The following is a 21428-nucleotide window of genomic DNA, read 5'->3' as shown; positions in this document are numbered from 1 at the left end:
ACCTCACTGCAGAAGCTTATATATAGACATCTAAGTGTTTTGTGCCCCACCACTTTTGTACATATAAAAACGCCACTGGGGTTTTTGTTTAGTTATTTTCCAAACACTAAATTCGCAACATGGAAATTCATTGTAGAGAACACAACATAAACAAGATAAAATACTAACCTGACAATTTCGGCGAGTTGGTAATTTTCAGAGTGGATCCCTGATTTCAAAGAGACTGGATCAAGTGCTAAGATGATGCCTTCAGGGGTCTAAAAAAGAACAATATAAAAAGTAAAACATTAACAGAAACAAGTTAATGTTGTAAATCCATGCTATAGACTATTTTATGCATGTCTCCGTGAGCTTGGTCATTGTCTCCATTGAGACTTGGTTAATGTCCAGTTACTCCTAAAATGTATTCATCTACCACTAAAGGAAGTGGCTTGTGTATGCAAATAAACCGCTAGAGGGTAGCAAGTGATAGGACAGGTGTTCCTAAAGTAACACAACCCAACAACTCAGGTTGGCTGTGTTTTTACTTTTATTTAGGTTATTCCGAGAAAAGTATCTACTGTTAAGGATTTGTAATACAAAGAGGCTTGGTATATGTGCTTATCAAAGATCGGAAAACAATACCACAAACTCAATGGCAATAGACGCATCCATTTGGTTGGCATCATCCCTCTCCACAGGCTCCATACGGGGTGTCACAGCAAACATCCTGTAATGAACTGACAGAAAAAGAGCGGACTTAAGACTTTACTTTTTGATAACGCTTATAGTTGGGGCTTGCTCAGGCTTACTTTGGACCAGCCCCTAGACATGCTGCGGGAGGCTTAGACTGCCTCTCTTTTCCCCTGCCTCTATCTTTATGCACTAATGTCCAATAAATGCATGGTAACAACTTGGCAACTGTTTCTCTTGCAGAAAGCACTCAATCGTTGCACCTTTTGGATTGTGGATGAACCTGTTGCAGTTCTCCTGATTTAGGTCCGCTGCCACTACTATGTTTTAAAGGTCCCCTATTATACTATTTTTCAACAATATCTTATAGGTCTCAGATATATATATAAAACATGTCTCTGAAGTGTTTGGCTGGAAATACTAAACAGATTGTGCATAGTAGCATGCCATAAACCCCTCTGTTTCAGCCCTGTTCCAAAGTGATGATGCTGTGACTGTGGCTTTAAATGCTAATGAGCTGCTGCTGGCCACGCCCCTCTGCAGGATATTTGGTCAAAAAAACACAATGGTGCTCTAGGAAGGTTTCCCATTTCTCTCATCTCCACCTCCTCCACTCCTCGACTCCTCGACTCCTCGGTCCTCCGGTAGTGACCCGGAAATGGATTTCAGCGCGCCATGTTGAAGGACATCTCATTTCTCTAAATGCACATTGAGGACCAATAATCGAGTGTCCAGGAGGCTCTCTGGAGGAGCTCTAACCGAGGATACACTGATGGGTCCTCCACGGCTCCTCCGAGGATGCATTTCCGGGAACAGAGATGTTTCAAAGAGTCGTGACGCACGGCCGGACTTATCTCAGCCAATGACAGCTTTGCATGCCTCCCCTGGATATTATTGTATTAACTGCTTTCATCGCGCAATGTTTAGAGTGAGAACAGCTTTAGGTGTGTGTGTTTGTGTGTGTAGGTGTGTGTGTGTGTGTGTGTGTGTGTGTGTGTGTGTGTGTGTGTGTGTGTGTGTGTGTGTAGATGCGTAGATAGAAGCAAAAAGACAGGTCTCAGTTGGTCTGGTTTCCTCAGAACAGCTGTGTGTTTTTGTGTGGAGGTGTGTGTGTGTGTGTGTGTGTGTGTGTGTGTGTGTGTGGGTGGGTGTGTGAGTGTGTGGGTGTGTGTAGGTGTGTGTGTGTGTGTGTGTGTGTGTGTGTGTGCGTAGATCCGGCAGAGAGACAGGTCTCAGTTGGTCTGGTTTCCTCTGCTTAATTTTAATACTTGTAAATAAAACTTTTGGTCCGTAATTTAAATGCCTCATTGTAGCGAGAGAGGAGGGGGGGAGAGATGTATCCAGTCTCTGATAGAGTTAGGTTATGAGAGTGCTCTCATACTTGTTTGATTCTGAAATTGTATATATATATATATATATAAATACATGTGTGTGTGTGTGTGTGTGTGTGTGTGTGTGTGTGTGTGTGTGTGTGTGTGTGTGTGTGTGTGTGTGTGTGTGTGTGTGTGTGTGTGTGTGTGTGTCACAGTCAATGAATTAAAAGTAAATATATGAATCAAGGATAGGAGTCGAGGAGGGACATTTGAGGAATGGGAAACCTTCTAGGATGAGATTCGGTGAGCGGGTGTCACCTTGGTTGGTTATTGGCTAATGGTTACACAACCCAAAACAAACATTGTGACATCACAAAGTGGCCTAAATCGGATCTTCTCATTTTCAGACCGGTTTTTGGATCAGGACAAAAAAAGAGAGATTATTATTTTCCTGAAACTCTTAACACAGAGGGGACACATATTAATGTATATAATACATTACATTGTGGATGTAGCCTTATAGGTGACCTTTAAGTCACATCTTTATAGTAGTAATTTTTTCACTGATTAATTGGGACTGATTTTCCTAATCAGCCCCTTTTGGCACATTTCACATTTAATATGGGGCTTTATGAATAAATATTGCTTGATTGAATGATAATGAATACATTCACCTCTGCTGTTGGGGGTGTAGAGGGTCTTGTCAGTTTGGATGAAGATATACCCAGACTGAAAGGAGACCATGACAACCTTCTCAAGCAGTCGGCCAGGGAACTGAGCTTGCAGATACACATGCTGCTTGATGCTGGGATCCTTACTGAAGGCTCCAGCAGGGATCTGACATCATCATGAAGAGACACAAACAGTTCATTAGGAGCAGGGTGTGTACAGTATGTGCATTTTTTAATTCATAGATCATCTTAGGAAATGCAGCCGAGTTATAGCGCATCATTTACCATTATCTGTACCAGCGCCTGGAAGTCATCTGTACTGGTTAGTGTCACAGATGCAGTTGCCAGCCTTTTGTTTTTGGTTGGATGGCTCAACACACTGATTGTCACCCTTTTGTCTGCACCTGTGCAGTCTTGACACTCCACAAAAACGTTTTCTGCTGTTCCTACCCTCAACAAGTTGGGGGCAGACATCACCTCCCTGCAAATCAGGGGCGGAAAAGAAGATGTATGTTAATGTGAATGTGATGTCACCGAGCAGAAAAACCACATGCTGTTTTGGATGTACTGAAAAAAAGAGTTCAAAATATGAATTCACACAAAAACCTTTTTTAAATTAGCTACTCATCCTGAATTAATGATGCCTCCATGGTTTATTTCCATTCGCAGGACGAGTTTGAAGTGTTTCAAATAGTAAAGTTCAAAGAATATTCATGTGTTTTTGAAATTGTGAGCATATAAATAAATATATGGGACACTGCATGAGTTGTGCTTAAAGTGGTCCAATAAAAAAACCGAACTCAATTGGTAAGAACATAATTAAAGGGAACAGTGAGGGGGAGCAGAACATTTAACTTTAGGTTTCAATTCCCCCAAACTGCAGAAACAAACTAAATCTATTTTTCAAAGATGTGGATCATGAGCTCCAGCATGGATTGCACACACAATGAGTAATCTATTGATTACAAAGGTTCAGCATTGGATCAACACAACATTTCATCATATCTCTAGACCCTTGCTCTGTCTGACATTTTGCATCGTTGTGCAAACTCTAAACAAAACATTAGGCCAACTTATTGGCATAATTTGAAACACCACATGACCTTGAATTGTGTAACACAGAGTGGACTGTAGCTCCTCATTATGAACGACACGAGTTAAGGTAATAATATGAATGCAGTCGTATCTGATCTGCTTCTGATCTCATATCTGATTTCAGATGTGGGAAGTAACTAAGACAGTACATGTATACTTGTATGTATGTATGTATACATTTTATGCTACTGTGTACTTCTACTCCTCTACATTTCAGAGGTACATGGTGTACTTTTACTCCACTACATGTATTTAATACCTTTAGTTACTTTCCAGATTTGGATGAATGAGGTGAAATATAATCAACTCTTAAATCAGTACTTTAACTATATTGTGATGATAATACTTTTCTACTTTTACTTGAGTAACATTTTGAATGCTGGACTTGTAACAGATATCTGAGTACTTCTTCCACCTCTGTCTGATTTCAATCTCATCCATTAACACAAGTTTGCAGCTGTGTGTTTTGCTCCACATAGTTGTAAATACAATTGTAACAGCTTGACCACAGAACGATTAGAAGTCTCACAGAACGTGAAGGTTGTGATCAGCTGATTTTGCGCAGTTCTCCAGTGTGTGCGGGGCACAGAATGTGCACAGGGGTGTCTCCCTCCGCAGCCAGTTGGTGTACTTTTGGTACAATTCTGTACCGACGTTAACAACAACCCTGTCTGTTCACACGGCAACCAACCTAGTCGTCCAGTGTTCTAAGCCTCTGCCTCCTGTAAAAGCTTCACAGGTCCGTCGGTTATGGCCTGCGGCTGCGCGGCTCGGCCGGCACCCAGTTCAATCAGTCCAAGAATGTCTGGTGTTTTTTGCAGGGAGCAAAACGCCGAAGTGGCTGCTAAACGGCTTTTGGTTTTTTGGACATGATGTCTTATAGTTTACTCCATTCAGTGTAGACAAGAAACACGTGTAGACGACATATGTGTTTTGTTTTGATGACCTATCAGGTATGCAAAGCCGCATAGTGACACAATTGGCGACATTTCTGAGAAATGATTCAAGCAGAGCTGGAGTGGGTAAAGGTACGACATGTCTACTTACATTGGAGCTCCATCAGCAAGAGAAGTCAGCGAGATGAAGGCCACAGAGGCCAGCAGCCACAGCAAAGTCTTCCTCATCCTCCTACCTGATCCTGGTCCGCTGTCAGTGAAGTGTCGCTATGCAGCACCCTCCTTTTATCCTCTCACTGCCAAGCCCCACCTCACCTCACTTAGTCTTTCTGTCCACCTGTACGAACACAACCACATACACACCATTTCCCAGCAGCAGTTGAGAAACTGATAAACAGAAGGTCCAATTTGAGGAAAAAGATAAACAATAGAAAATCAATAAGGGGTAACAATAACATGTTTGACTAACTGTGGAGCATAAAGTTGAATGACCACTTCAAAATGCACACATAGTCAATCATATTGAACATGCACCCTAAGTCCTAAGGTAAAAACTGTTGAGTAATACTTGGCAGGGATTTTTGGAGTTCCAACAGCGGGGAATTCTCACATTTGAAAGTCTGAAGAAAAAGACAGTTCGTCTGAGAATCTTTATTTTATTTTGGGAATTTTATAATTGTACAATTTTTTTCAGATATTCAAATAATTTTATGGCTCAGTTTATTTGTGATTTGAATGGATTTTACAACTATATTGAAATAAATAACAATTCAAGAACGAGTTATATACCAAAAGAAGGATGAAATGTTGGTTAGATAAATATACTTTTCACATACAGGTTAAGATGTAGGGTATGGGCATAAGGAACATTCTAACTGGCAGTGAGAAGAAATCGTCCGGTTCCGTACTGATAATTAAACAAGACTGTTGATTGGATGGCAAAGGGGCCATCCCCTTTTCATACAGTAGACCTGTGTGAGCATGCTCGTGTGCAAGCTATGTGATTTTGATGCAGAGGATTCTGGAGTGACAGGCTCAGGAGACAGAAGATTTGGAGCCTACTTCCATAAAAATCTTAAGAATGCCAACTCATAGCCAAATCCCCGATGCTTTTAGCAGACTGCAAGGACTCCAGGAAGTTCTGCTCTAATGTAAGGAAATGCAAGGCAGGGCTGGTGACTGTCTGTGTGTCCATTTTTGAGGCCAGATTGTACTGTCACAGTCTGAACTTTGGCAGTAGTGGGTGGACGAGTAAGCAGGAATAGTTCAAGGATTTATTGACATAATAAAAAGTTTACTGGCATTAGCAAGTCTGATCCAAAGGAACTGAGAATCTAGGGGTAAATAAGAACAGGTAGACGAGTCACTAGCATTCAGTCTGCCAACAGTCAATATTAGATGAAAAAGCAAGAAAGCTGCCAGAGGGCTTGTCCATCATGTTGGAGGGACAGGGTTTGTGCACATGTTGATGTTAGCTTATTGGATTAAATCCAAAATGACTTATACACATTTTAAATCACATCAATTAAAAGGGCAGATTTTTTCATTTGACATTAATCAGTTGGCCAGATTTACAGCCTATCAAAAGTTCAAAGTTGGTTTAAATTGTTGTTTTTGCATTTTTAAAGGTTAGACACCATTGTTTGGTCTCACATCTCTTATGAGCTTACACCTAACAGGAAAGTAAGAACAGTAAATGACTCTGTCTACAACAACAGTAAGCTTATCACTCTACAATTTGACATTAAGTCTTCGTGCTTCCATTCATTCTTGATAAGCCCCATACTGTGATCAAGACTTCTGAAGCAATGTAGAGGACTCAGAGAGCCACGGAGAGAGCTCGAACTTTGATGGCAAACACTGATGGTTTATTTTGAGCTTCGGCCGGAGAATTCACAAGACATGTGCTGGGCCACAAGTTGAAACAGCGGTTGCCAAACCAATTCGGAAGATCTCTACCCCAGACCCATGTATTTAGCTGGTTCTGAGAGAATAATCAACGTTGTGCATAATGAGATAAAGCACTACAGTATAACCTCTATCAGCTGAAACCGACAGGCAGGAATAGGGAGACAAAAACACTGAGAGCACAGCAGCCCAAGATTGCAGGTGCTCATTGAGGGCAGTACAAACTGATAAACAATTATGGGCCCAGGAAAATATTTCCCCAACAGTCATTATGTATCTATATAAGTTTTCATATATTTTGAATCCCAGCTAATTTGAAATTGTTTTATACATTGTTAAACTTCCTATACATTTCTTCCCTGAACTCAACATATAATATTTCATATATTGCTTATGTTAGAACCCAAGCAGCAAACTCTGGGGTAGAGCCAGGAGGCCAATAAGGAAGTGCCTCAAGCTACAGTTCATCTAGTGGCCAGTAGGAGCAGTCTGTAGAAGGGAGCAATTTCCATAGACCCCCATGTTAAAATGACCAACTTTACAGCAGAAATCAACATGTACTCTGCATTATTGTACTCAGGACAGGAGTTTGACAGAGTATTACTCAAAAAGTATTTCATTTTGTTTGTGGTAGTAGTCTAACAAGTACTGAGTCCAACATTACCAATTGTAATAAGAACTTATGGCCAAAAATCATTTTATCCCTCATCATCTAATATAGCAGAAGTGGCTTGAATTTGTTCTCAGGAGGGGAATTTGACAGAATAACTGAAAAACTAGGAAAATGAAAAGCTGATGTTATGAGATTTTAAGACCAGTACAGGACAAACTACACTTTTATTGTGAAAACAAAAATCTGCAAACCAAATATTTTTGTAATCTATCAGGACCATCATTTGTTTGTGACGCTGCACCTCAGAGAAGGTCTGGTTATAGGCGAAAAACACAGTCAGCTGATCAAATGCACCTATTTCCACATCTACACTCCATCAGCTGATTATTTCTATGTGCCTCACTTTATGAGCTTCACATCGCTTGTGCCTTGTACCGCAGCGTTTGCAATGTCACAAATAAATGGGGCCAATCTTCAGTCAGATGTGAATGTGTAATCTAATATTTTCAGCAAGAATAATGGACAAAAGGAGTGCAAATACAAATACAATTTATTGAAATGTGAACCAAAAGTTCATCAAAAATGTTTTAAATAAAAAGCACATATGGACAGAAAGTGTAAACCTATTAAATGTATAAGTGAACACATTTAGTCTTACGCATCCGACCTGGAAAACTTTGCAGCCAATCTTATTTGTTACAGTGTATCGTGCACCAGGTCCTTATTCAGAATTCTTATCAGAATTCTCTGAGTTTTTATCAACTTTGGTTCTTAAAACAGACAAAGTAATTATCGTAGGTGACTTTAATATTCATGTTGACGATGATAAAAATAGCCTTACTGTTGCATTTAACTCTATATTAGATTCTGTTGGTTTCAGTCAGAGTGTAAATAAACCAACCCACTGCTATAATCACACTCTCGACCTTGTTCTGATTTATGGTATTGAAATTGAGCAACTATTAGTCGAACCGCATAATCCTGCTTTATCCGACCATTTCTTAGTAACTTTTGAAGTACTATTACGAGACTACAAAGCATTAGTCTAAAGCTCTTGCAGCAGAAACCTATCTGTTAGTGCTATAGCCACATTTAAGGAAGAGATTCCACCAATAATTAACTCGATAGCATGTCTGCATGTAGGGGAGGAAACTTATACAAAATGTACACCACCCCAAATTGATCATGTTGTTGATAGTGCTATAGATGCACTGTGAATAAAATTAGACTCTGTTGCTCCTTTGAACAAGAAGAAAATAAAACAACATAGACTAGCTCCATGGCATAATGCCGAAACCCGCAAAATAAAGCAAAAGTCTAGACAACTTGAAAGGATATGGCGTTCCACTAAACTTGAAGAATCTCGTTTAATTTGGCATATTACTCTCAATGAATATAAGAAAGCACTGCGTAAAGCGAGAGCAGCCTACTACTCTTCATTAATAGATGAGAATAAGAATAATGCAAGATTTTTTTCAGCACTGTAGCCAGGCTGACAGAGAGCCACAGCTCGACTGAGCCTTCTATTCCCCGTACTCAGTAGTAATGATTGTATGTGCTTTTTTAACAATACAATTGTTACTCTTAGAAACAAAATTAATGACCTCTTGCCGTTGACCAGTATAGTGTTATCAACAGCTCCCGGAAACGTAAGTTCTAATATTACACTCGATAGTAAACTAGAATGCTTTTCAGCCATAAACCTTGAACAATTACATTCAATGATTCTCTCTTCTAAACCATCAACGTGCATGTTAGACCAAATTCCAACTAAGCTGTTGAAGGAAGTTTTTCCATTAATTAGCACTTCTTTATTAAATATTATGAATATGTCTTTATTATCAGGCTATGTTCCACAATCATTCAAAGTAGCAGTGATAAAACCGCTTCTTAAAAAGCACAACCTCGATCCAGAGGTTTTAGCCAACTATAGACCTATTTCTAATGTTCCGTTCCTCTCAAAAATTATTGAGAAAGCGGTCGCAAAACAGTTGTGTGATTACTTAAAAAACAATGATTTATCTGAAGATTTTCAGTCTGGCTTTAGAACACATCATAGCACAGAGACAGCTCTGGTTAAAGTCACAAATGACATTCTAATAGCCTCAGACAAGGGACTTGTCTCTATTCTTGTTTTGCTCGATCTCAGTGCTGCATTTGATACTATCGACCATGATATCCTATTGCAAAGACTAGAGCACTTAGTTGGCATACAGGGAACTGCTTTAGGCTGGTTTAGGTCCTATCTATCTGAGCGCTCTCAGTTTGTACGTGTTAACGATGAATCTTCCACGCAAACCAAAGTTAGCCATGGAGTGCCACAGGGCTCAGTGCTCGGACCTATTTTGTTCACATTATATATGCTTCCGTTAGGCAATATTATAAGGAATCATTCTGTAAACTTTTATTGTTATGCGGATGATACTCAACTTTATTTATCAATCAAGCCTGATGAAATTAATCATCTAAATAAAATTCATGACTGCCTTAAGGACTTAAAAACGTGGATGACCTTAAACGTTTTGATGTTAAACACGACCAAAACTGAAGTTATTGTACTTGGCCCGAAGAATCTACGAAACAAATTATCTAAAGATATACTAACTATGGATGGCATTAATTTGGCCTCCAGTGAGACTGTAAGGAATCTTGGTGTTATATTTGATCAGGATTTATCCTTTAACGCCCACATAAAATCAATTTCAAGGACCGCCTACTTCCATCTACGTAACATTGCAAAAATCAGGCATATCTTGCCTCAAAACGATGCAGAGAAACTAGTCCATGCATTTGTTACTTCTAGGCTGGATTATTGTAACTCTTTATTATCAGGGAGTACTAAGAAGTCAATCAAGTCGCTTCAGCTGATTCAAAATGCTGCGGCTCGTGTACTAACCAGAGTTAGGAAAAGGGACCACATTACTCCTGTTCTGGCTGCCTTACACTGGCTCCCTATCGAACACAGGATAGAATTTAAAATTCTTCTTCTCGCCTACAAAGCCCTTAATGGGCAGGCGCCATCTTACCTTAAAGAACTCATTATACCCTACTGTCCTACTAGGGCATTGCGTTCCAAGAATGCAGGGTTGTTGGTTGTTCCTAGAATCTTTAAAAGTACAATGGGAGCCAGAGCCTTTTCTTATCAAGCTCCACATTTGTGGAATCAGCTTCCAGTTTGTGTTCGGGCGGCAGACACCCTATCCGTTTTTAAGAGTGCGCTTAAGACCTTCCTTTTTGATAAAGCTTATAGTTAGGGCTGATTAGATTCAGCCCCTAGTTTTGCTGATATAGGCTTAGTTTGTCGGGGGACATCTTACTTCTTCCTTCTCTCTGTCTATACCCGTGTACACTCATGTTCCGATTAACCCAGCTTCCCCAAATGTCTTTCTTTTTGGTGTCTATATACGCTGGGATCCGGAGTCATGGATGATCCTGCGGTCCTGTGTCCTGGATCGCGAGCGCTGGATCTTGAGTCGTGGCTGTGGTCCTGGATCATAGGTCCTCGATGGATATCCTCGTGGATTCATCTTCCTATTATACACACATGCATTTCCAAACATTTGGACTACCTATGTTGCAAATGTATTATCTTTTCAATTTACACACGGCATCTATTGCACGTCTGTCCGTCCTGGGAGAGGGATCCCTCCTCTGTTGCTCTCCCTGAGGTTTCTCCCATTTTTCCCTTTAAACTGGGTTTTCTTTGGAAGTTTTTCCTTGTACGATGTGAGGGTCTAAGGACAGAGGGTGTCGTATTGTCATACTGATATTCTGTACACACTGTGAAGACCACTGAGACAAATGTAACATTTGTGATATTGGGCTATATAAATAAACATTGATTGATTGATTGATTGATTGATGTGGAACCTATACTGCAGGTCTCCCTTGAAAAAGAGATCTAGGATCTCAATGGTACCAATCTGGTTAAATAAAGGTTTGAAATGAAATGAAATGACGCCTGTGTTCTGAGTCAGTCTCCACTTACTCAATTGATTTCCGCATTCTCGCAGCAGAGAGCGGGTGGGATGAGATGGCTCTACAGATAGCTTTTTCCGGTGGATTAAACGAGGATTTAAAGGATGAGCTAGCTGCTCGAGATGAGACTTTATCCCTTGAGGAGTTAATTTCGTTGGTCATTCGCTTAGATAATCGCCTCCGTGAGAGGCGTAGGGAGAGAACAGATGGACAGAGATTCCCTCTCCCCTTTTCCCAACCCAAGTCACCACGTCCGCCTGGACAGTCTGCACCTCCTCACCAACGCCTGGAGCCGTTCTCCTACCGGGACCCACCCACCGTCTCCTCATCCCTAAACCCAGAGGAGCCTATGCAGCTGGGGAGAATGAGGCTTTCACCTGCTGAACGGGAACGCCGTTTCCTCCAGAGGCTCTGCATATACTGTGGTCAGGCTGGCCACATTCGAGCCAACTGTTCCGCTCGGCCAAAAGAGCAGGCTCAGCAGCCAGGGGAGGGGCGCTGGTGAGCCATACTTCTGTCTCCCCTTCCCACACTAATCATCTCCAGTTAAAGGGTACGGTTTCTAGTTCCCAAGTTTCCATTCCCCTCCAAGTCTTAATTGATTCAGGGGCTGATGAAAATGTTATTGACTCTGACGTGGTTTTCCAGTCTAATCTCCCCTCAGAACCCCTTCCCGAGCCCAAGACATTTTTTTCCCTTGATGGTAGGCTTCTTGACTGTGTAACTCACCGTACTGCCCCAGCGTCATTGTTACTCTCAGGTAATCATCACGAGACCATTTCCCTTTATCTCATTCCCTCACCCTTTTCTCCGCTGGTGTTAGGTCTCCCCTGGATTAAACTCCACAACCCACACATAGACTGGGCCACCTTATCCATCGTCAATTGGAGTTTGTTCTGCCACTCTCACTGTTTACACTCTGCCATACCCACCACTGTTACTTCCAAACCTGTTCCCCCCCATACCTGTTGACCTCACGTCAGTTCCCTATGAGTATCATGACCTCCAGGAGGTTTTCAGCAAGGATCGTGCCCTGTCTCTACCACCTCATCGACCTTATGACTGTGGCGTTGACTTGCTCCCCGGTGCTCCCTTGCCTTCGAGCAGACTTTATAATATCTCCAAGCCTGAGAGCGAGGCCATGGAGACTTATATCACTGACTCTGTTGCTGCTGGTCTCATTCTTCCTTCTCGCTCTCCATTGGGGGTAGTATTAATTTCGTCAGCTATTTTTTAATTTAGTTTTAGTCTTAGTCCTGTGTTAAATTTCCGTTTTAGTCATATTTAGTCACCTTCATCCTGTTTATTATTTAGTCAAGTTTTAGTCGACTAAAAGTCTGAGCATTTTAGTCTTTTAGTCGACTAAAACAGTAAACATTTTAGTCAAGATTTAGTCGACTAAAAGTCTGAGCATTTTAGTCAAAGAGAACTAATTATTTTAGTCTACTTTTTGTCATCAGATTATATAGAACATTTCAGTCCAACTAGTCTAGCCAAAACCAATAATGTGTCATTTTAGTATATATAAATAGGATTATATCTTGTCCTTATTTGATGAAAAACACAGGTTGAATGATTAAGAATGCCGCTTTGCAGAGAGTATCTGGTCAGGTGTGTGGTGTTTTTACCTGTGTTATGGCCACATTGCTTCCCTTCTGATAAAACAATGCATTCGCTTTTTTTTCTCCGCCTCATTGTAGCAAAAATGGGCCCAAATATCACATAGTTTATTTCTCCCAAGCAGTGGTAGCTTTAGACTTTTTCATTGTCAGTCATTTTGACTGACAGGATCGTAACATTTCCGTCATAATCCATTATTACCCGCCGAGTGTACAATTTATCAATCACTCGCGCTGACGGGGGGGGGGTATTCGGTTAACGCGAGTGCGACCACTGCTCCCAAGCCCTGTTGTTGCCATTTTATTTTCTGTTAAATAAGGTTAGTTAGACCATGAGTTAGACCCGAGTCTTCCTGACAGTTCATATTGTGCCGCTGCCCGGTGTAATTAAAATCTACCGCCGCGCGCCCCACAGACACACACAGCTGCTGCCCTGCCGCAGCACCGGAAGTGGAACTGCTGGGAGAAAAACGGACTATCAGAGATGTAACGTTATCTTTGATAATATTTTGTCTCCTCATTTTTCGTCAACGAAAGTAAAGAGATTTTGGCATAGTTTTTATTTAGTAAACTACATTTTCGTCTCGTCACTTTTCGTCAACGATATTGCATGATGATTTCGTTACAGTTATTGTTTACTGCCGTCGGTGCCATCTCGTCATCGTCTCGTTTTCGTCATGGAAAAAAAGGTAGTTGACGAACATATTTCGTCATAGTTTTAGTCAACGAAATTAACACTAATTGGGGCAGGGTTTTTTTTTGTTGACAAGAAGGATAAGACTCTACGCCCCTGTATTGATTTCAGGGGCTTGAATGACATTACTGTGAAGATTAAGTATCCTCTCCCGCTCATAGACTCAGCTTTTGGTTTCCTCCATCAAGCCACCATCTTCTCTAAGTTGGACCTCCGAAATGCCTATCACCTAGTTAGGATAAAGGAGGGAGACGAGTGGAAGACTGCGTTTAAGGCGCCCCTGGGACATTTTGAATATTTAGTTATGCCTTTTGGGTTAACTAACGCCCCTGCTGTGTTTCAGGCACTCATTAACGATGTCCTTCGTGATATGCTTAACAGATTTGTGTATCTTGATGATATCCTCATTTTCTCTCGTGACTAGGGTTGGGTACCAACCAACATTTTGATTCCAACGGCATCATTTAGAAATGTGAATTTCGGTTCCGCTTTTTCGATGCCTGAGGAACTGTTTCTCTCCGCTCTCCGTAGCCTACTGTATGACTGCGGCGAGGCGGGAAATGTAGCGTTGTACCTACACTTCCTACAGTGTAACCTGAGACCAGGGCCGGCCCGTCGCACTGGCGTTATAGATGTTCGCCTAGGGCGCCAGATCTGTGGAGGCCCTGCGCTGACAGCTCTGGGAGGGAAAACAAATGTTTTGACCGTTGGTGCTCATCCTAATGTTCGGCCTTGATGTAACAACATTCATAATTAAGTAAATGTAACACCCTTTTTCACCCCGGTTACACGTTTCATTCGCCCTGTACGATGGGCGCTGCAAGTGATGAAAATGGGGGAGGTTGGCTTATCTGGCACCCGCAGCTCACAGCCAAAGTGCGAGGGAGCGAGGGAGAAAGGGAGGGTGCACTGGAACCGGCGCTGTTATTAGCATCTGGTGCTAGCTGCTCTAACGGAAGAAGAAGATGTTTCTACAAGAATGTGGAGTCCTCTCCAGTCAGACTGAGAGGCTCAGTGAGGTAACGGACTCTGAGTGTTTAGATAGTTCACTTTAGGCTTTGTTATCTCAGTGGGTCTCAAACGTTTTGATCGCAATTTATGTAAACACATATTTCCAAGGCACTCCTTTATAATTATTGGGATAAAACAGGTTTGAAATCATTCCAATGTATACTATAGGACAGTAAACCAGACATATCGTTTTAAACTGGAGAGATAAAAAAATATACATAAATAAAATAGTAAAATAAGATGTGAATGAACAACAAACATAAAATACGTTACATGTATTTGTTATTGGCTATGGTAGGTTATAACATACTTATTTAATTATTCAAATGTAAACCGATCTTTTTCATATGCGTGTTTATGTACCCCCTAGATCTAGTCTCTAGTAATTCTGCTTAAAGTGCACCAGATTGAAGCATTTTGCTTTAAAATGTTCAAACATTTCTTCCTGGTATGCCTAAGAAGGCAGATATGCTTGTTTTTCTCAACAAGAACTTAATCATTTTTTTTACCCTGCCCCTCAAAGAATCGGAATTGAGAACCGTTAAGAACCGGAATCGAAAAGTAGAATCAGAATCGTGGAAATTCAAATGATACCCTACTCGTGACCCCCTAGAACATGTCCAACACATGAGGTTGGTGCTGCAGAGACTTCTGGAGAACAGACTTTATGTTAAGGCTGAGAAGTGTGCCTTTCATGTTTCCTCTGTTTCATTCCTGGGTTTTGTGGTATAGAAGGGGCAGGTCAGAGCCGACCCTGCCAAAGTCATGGCAGTGGCCGAATGGCCCACTCCTACAACTCCAAAGGAACTCCAAAGGTTCCTTGGTTTTGCCAACTTTTACCGCAGGTTTATTCCTGACTATAGTCGAGCAGCCGCCCTACTCACCAAGCTCACCTCAGTTAAAGTTCCCTTTGTGTTGTCATCTGAAGCTGAGGCTGCTTTTGCTATGTTGAAGTGTTTGTTTTCCTCTGCTCCTGTGTTATCTCACCCTGATTCTTCAGCCCCTTTCGTGGTCGAAGTGGATGCCTCCGACACTGGTGTAGGGGCAGTCCTCTCCCAGCGCTCAGCCTCCGACCAGAAGTTGCATCCCTGCGCCTTCTTTTTCCGCCGGCTCTACCCGGCAGAAAGAAACTATGATGTGGGAAATCGGGAGCTTCTGGCAGTAGTCTTAACCCTGCAGGAATGGAGGCACTGGCTTGAAGGCACGACTCATCCGTTTGTGGTATCATATCTCCGTTCTGCTCGCAGGCTCCACTCTCGTCAGGCTCGGTGGGCGCTTTTTCTGGGCCGGTTCAGCTTCACCCTCACCTATCGGCCAGGCTCACGGAACATCAAGGCAGACGCCCTGTCACGTCAGTTTGCTCCTCCGGTTGAGGAGCCATCTTCCATCCTCCTGTGTGGTGGGAGCAGCCAGGTGGGAGGTTGAGAGGGTGGTCCAGGAGGCACAAGAGGACCATCCAGCTCCTGAGGATTGTCCACTGTTCGTTCCACCGCACGCCAGATCTTCAGTGCTCCAGTGGGGACATGATTCTAAGGTAGCTTGCTATCCAGGAGCACTTCGGACTCTAGGCCTCCTCCAACAATGCTTCTGGTGGCCCTCCATGTCCTCTGACGCCAAGAAGTATGTCGCCGCCTGCTCCATCTGCGCCCGCAGTAAGGCATCCCACGCGCCCCTGCTGGTCTTCTCCGCCCTCTTCCCATTCCTCATCGACATTGGTCTCACATCCCCATGGACTTTGTGACGGGTCTTCCCCCATCGGAAGGAAATACAGTTATCCTGACTATCGTTGACCGCTTTTCCAAGGCCGTACACTTCGTTCCCCTACCTAAATTACCTTCTGCTCTGGAGACTGCTACACTAATCACCCAGCATATTTTTAGATTGCATGGCATTCCTCTCGACATTGTTTCTGACAGGGGTCTGCAATTTGCCTCAAGTCTGGAAAGCCTTTTGCCGGGCATTGGAGGCGTTGGCCAGTCTGTCATCAGGTTACCACCCGTAGACCAACGGCCAGACTGAGCGTGCTAATCAGGACCTGGAGGCAGCCCTTCGCTGTGTCTCTTCTCACCATCCAGTCTCCTGGGCCTCCCACCTGCCTTGGGTTGAATATGCCCACAACTCCCTGGTTTGCTCCGCCACAGGAATTTCTCCATTCATGGCTTCTGTTGGGTTCCAACCCCCTCTCTTCCCCACCCAGGAGAGGGATGTGGCAGTCCAGACTGACTCCCGCAAACTGGCACCCAGGTACATTGGCCAGTTTGTCATTGAACAGATTATTAACCCCGCTGTGGTTAGGATCAAGCTGCCTGCTGCCTTGAATGTCCACCCAACCCCCCCAGGGTTGGTGTGTGACAGGGAGTCGGCTGGCTCCTCCCAGGAGCAGACGAGGTACACCGGTTTCCACTCACCTCTTCACCTGTAGATATAAAAGCCCGGTCCTCATGCCACTTCCCTGCCAGATAATTCCTCTGTGTTTCGACCCTCCGGTGTGTCTCGCTGCTCTCCTCGTCTTTTGGATTCTTTCTTTGGATTTTTGCCTCCTGTCTCTGACGACTCAGTGCCAGCCAACTTCCTGACTGCACTGCCGCATCTTTTTTCTGTTTTCTGCTTGAATAAAGCTTTTTGTTTTTTACCATCTCTCTCCAGTCTTTTGCTTTGGGGTCCAAGATTCTATAGGCCTTAACAGAGTCTTTGTTTTCAAAGTATGATACACTGCTGCAGTTTACAGACCTCAGACCTGCAGTCTACCTCTACAAAGCACAATTTAAGTGTTGTGTTATTTAGAAATTAAAATGGAACAAATACAAGTTTAAAGTTGATGGATAAGGTTGCTTTGACCCGTTTACCTTCAGCACATGTGCATAGATCATCTTTGCAGAGCAGCAGTAGCTCTCCACCTTTCCTCTCTGGATGGTAGAACTGCACACACTGTGTTTCTGCAATAGAAGAGAAAGATATTGAAACAGGTTCTTACGGTACTTTATAAAATATGTATTAAATACTAGAATAAATAATGCCTGCTTATTGACTGTTATATTCTCTGACATATGTTGGGAACTAAAGACATGGAGGTTTCTCTAAGACTCACGCTCATAGTATTCATAGACAGATACAGCCGCTGGTTGTAAGACGCCCACTTTCATTGTCTGATGAACCCTAAAAATGATTTCTTCTGGTCGTGTGTGAGAAACCTGTAGATAAAGATGATATAGATACAAACACAAAGAGAAAGGCAGAGAGGAAAAGTATGGAGGAAGGAAACAGCAACGTCTTACCTTGTCCAGGTAGAGGATGAGTGAGCCTCTTTCTGACAGGACTTTGTTCATCTCATATTTTGCAACGGTGCGCCCATGTCCTTTGGACAACTACACACACACACACACACACACACACACACACACACACACACACACACACACACACACACACACACACACACACACACACACACACACACACACACACACACACACACACACACACACACACACACACACAATCAGACCACTAACCATCACACACATTTTTCTCTTGACAGGAACAAGTGCATTTGACAAGTGCATTTGTTGTGGGTTACTGTGTATGAGTTCTTACTGCGTCCAAGTCCTTTGTGTTAGCGGTGAAGCCGGTTAGCAAGCCAATATCCAAAATTGACATTGTTGCATCTCTTTCCTTGTCCTTATAGCTGTACACAGAAAAGATTGAAGGAAATGAAGGTGTTAAGAATATCGGGAAAAGGGTAATGAACAGAAGCAGAATATGTAATGCAGATTGTGAAATATAATAATATTGTAAATAGCTGGTTAGAAAATGTTATGAATAAAGCCATGTGGCAGTGTGTTGCCTTGGTTGTACTTACAACACTTCTATCCTCAGCTTGTAGATCTTCTCGTCCTCATAAATTTTTTCTGCAGGAGTGAAATATTATATTTCTATTTAGTTAATGTGTTTCTCAAGAGTAAGGTACAACAACCGAAGAAGAGACAGAAGGCACTAAATCACCTGGGATGAGCTGCACTGACAGGTTAAACTTCTGACAATCACTTTCCTTTTGTTTAGGCAGAGCGTAGTACAGCGACACCATCTGTCACACAGAGAAGGTGCCATATTTGATATGAGTCCTCACAAGGTTAAAAGGGTATTTGGTAAAATCTTAATAAAAAAAGGACGGATCAGTTATTAACTGTTATTTAAACTCAGAGTATACCATATACAAATATATTGTACTCACTTTCACTGTTGCTTCTCCTGAACCCCTTGCAGTCACTGTCACATTCTGGTTTATTCCTTTGAACTGTCAGAGTTTAAATATGAACACAAACACAAGCAGTCAAGGATAAGCAGATATTAAAGTATTTATTATTTGTGTGACGTAATCAACAATCAGTGTGTAAATATGCAATCTGTACATTTAAAACTTTTTCAAAAACATCTGATTGATATGGTAAATCTCCATGAAAGAATTGAGATCCTCAAGGGACTCTAGAATTCATAAATAAAACTGGATAAAGTTCAAAAGTTAAAGGGGACCTATCATGCAAAGTGCACTTTTTGATGTCTTTTATACATAAATATGTGTCCCCGGTGTGTCGGGGAACTCACGCAGCGTCAGAGAATAAAAACATTCTCTTCATTCTTTGTGTGTGTGTGTGTGTGTTTTTATATTTTTAGTAAAACTGAAATTATTGAATTTATTTGTTGAGCGTTTACAGATTTGTTTGTATTCCAGGAGACTACCCACACTATACACATGCATGATTTCAATCTGTTCACACAAACTGTGTTGAGACAAACATATGCCACCTTAATGAGACACTGTTTGTCACTCTGTGTCTGTGCTTACTTTAGATGTCCTTGTGGCATAGTGGTTATCCCTGTTGAAGTTGTACTTCTCAGGCTTTCCCTTGCCCGCCACCGAAATGTCCACGTTCAGATCGTACTCTGGTTCTTTAGCACTGGACCAGTACTCTGATATAGCCTGGTACACCATAATGGTAGCCTTAAGAGAGGGAGGTGGGGGAAATGAATCAGAACAAAATAAATGATACTCTAAAGCAGGATGGAGGGATCAAGATGGAGAGAGGAGTCTCTTCTTACCTGAGTCGATCCATAGCCTCCGCCATCTTTCTGCTGTTTGTTGAACCATCTCACAACAGGTCTTGCATCTTCAAAAGCCTTTATTCACAGAAGGAAGGTAGATGGTTGAACTTTTCTGTCATTCACTGCACATTAGAATTATAAAAAAAACATACAAATATAAAAAAAAGACAATCAAATTGGTTACTTAATAATTGTAATACTTAAAATATTGGATACTTAAAAGGGTAACATTTCACTTATATTTTAAGGCTGTGACATTACTGACTGACAGATTTCATTGACAATTGAATACAAACCTTTATATTAAAGTAGCATGGATAAGGACTACATTGTATGTTGTCTGTAGCATGAAAGGAACACACATAAATGCGACATGCTCACCTCGGCCTTGACCAGAGCGAGAAGAGCGTACGCCGTAGCCTCCAGTGTGTAGATACCTCCCTTAGGTGTCGGCCAGTGGTTCAACTCTAATGACGACAAAGAAATATCTTCCCATTAATTTTCTATACATCAATCTATTTACTTATAAATCCAGGATATCTCGTCTTAGAAAATAATGTACAATAAAATACATAAGGAAATATTAAAATGTGCTCGCTCTTAAGAATTTTAACAAATCCCCATATATCTGTTATTCAAAAAGTGTTAACAGTATTTGTTACAGGACATCGTATGGCTGGAAGACTATTTATGTCCATTAGAAACGGTTTCTAAATTAGTTCAAACATTTGACATTTCTGTACTGAGCAAAAATCATCCCATAATACCAATGTGTTGGTCCGGCTCTTAGTAGTTGTGGATGAGAAATCGTTTTGAATCTAATCACCAAAACATAGACTATGTTTCCAAATAATAGTTTAAGAATAGTAACAGCACCTGGGGAAGCAAACTTGTAGAGGATCCCGCGGTTCATTTTGTTTTCATTGGCCATGGCATATGATGTCATGGCAACAGCATATGGGTTGGTGAGGCTGGGCAGACGGCTTTCCAGATAGGCCACTGCTTTTTCTATACTGCGGGGTAGACTCTGTACAAAAAGCAAGGGAGGAAAGAGAATAAGGCGAGAACAGTCAGATAGACATTTTTAGGCAACCTACAGAAAAAAATTGCCTTTCTTGAACTGAAAACAGACTATTAGAGAGTCGAAAACATGGACAGCATCCCAACGGGATAACGCTATTTTAGCTACTATTCAATCTCATGGTGGCCATGCCATAAAGCATATACGCTGATTAATAGTCTATTTACTCTAAATAGGACCATCATTTATCAAATGAACATCATGCTTCAATAAAGAAGACTAAAATCTAGCGATTATTACCATAAACTAATTTGGAAAATTATTTGGTTTATCTTGTCTTAGACTTCTATACAATCTGACTTGATTCTGCCACCAGTGGAGTCGCCCCCTGCTGGATATTAGATGCAGCTTAAAGGCACATCCGGATTGGCTTCACTTTACAGACCCGGAGCAGGTTGGACAGAGGGTAAATAAAGAAATTAAACAGATGAATGAAAAAGAGAAAACATTGTGTGGAGGTGAAGTACTCACACCAATACTGGCAGCACAAAGCGTTCGTGACTCCTGCATAGCAATGAGGCAGAAGGCCGTCATGGAGGCATCTGAATCTGAGCCAAGCACATCACCCTAGACACACACACACACACACACACACACACACACACACACACACACACACACACACACACACACACACACACACACACACACACACACACACACACACACACACACACACACACACACACACACACACACACACACACACACACACACACACACACACACACACACACACACACACACACACACACACACACACACACACACACACAC

The 21428-nt window shown here is 41.9% G+C and overlaps 1 protein-coding gene and 1 pseudogene across 1 annotated transcript in view; both read right to left on the bottom strand.

The window, feature by feature from the left end:
• LOC117463708 (complement C3-like) overlaps nt 1–4966 on the bottom strand; it is a 53654-nt gene extending 48688 nt beyond the window's left edge. The window contains exons 1-5 of the mRNA XM_071206489.1: nt 4799–4966; nt 2942–3137; nt 2660–2822; nt 625–719; nt 169–257 (exon numbers count right to left, since the gene is read on the bottom strand). Coding sequence (XP_071062590.1) covers nt 169–257; nt 625–719; nt 2660–2822; nt 2942–3137; nt 4799–4875 — 620 coding nt within the window. The 5' untranslated portion in view covers nt 4876–4966. The remainder of the gene's footprint in view (nt 1–168; nt 258–624; nt 720–2659; nt 2823–2941; nt 3138–4798) is intronic.
• Nucleotides 4896–21428, bottom strand: part of LOC117463707 (complement C3-like) — a 40308-nt pseudogene continuing 23775 nt past the window's right edge.

Source organism: Pseudochaenichthys georgianus, chromosome 18 (assembly GCF_902827115.2).
Source record: "Pseudochaenichthys georgianus chromosome 18, fPseGeo1.2, whole genome shotgun sequence".
In the NCBI taxonomy this organism is placed as follows: domain Eukaryota; kingdom Metazoa; phylum Chordata; class Actinopteri; order Perciformes; family Channichthyidae; genus Pseudochaenichthys; species Pseudochaenichthys georgianus.
This window is presented reverse-complemented; position numbering and strand designations above follow the sequence as displayed.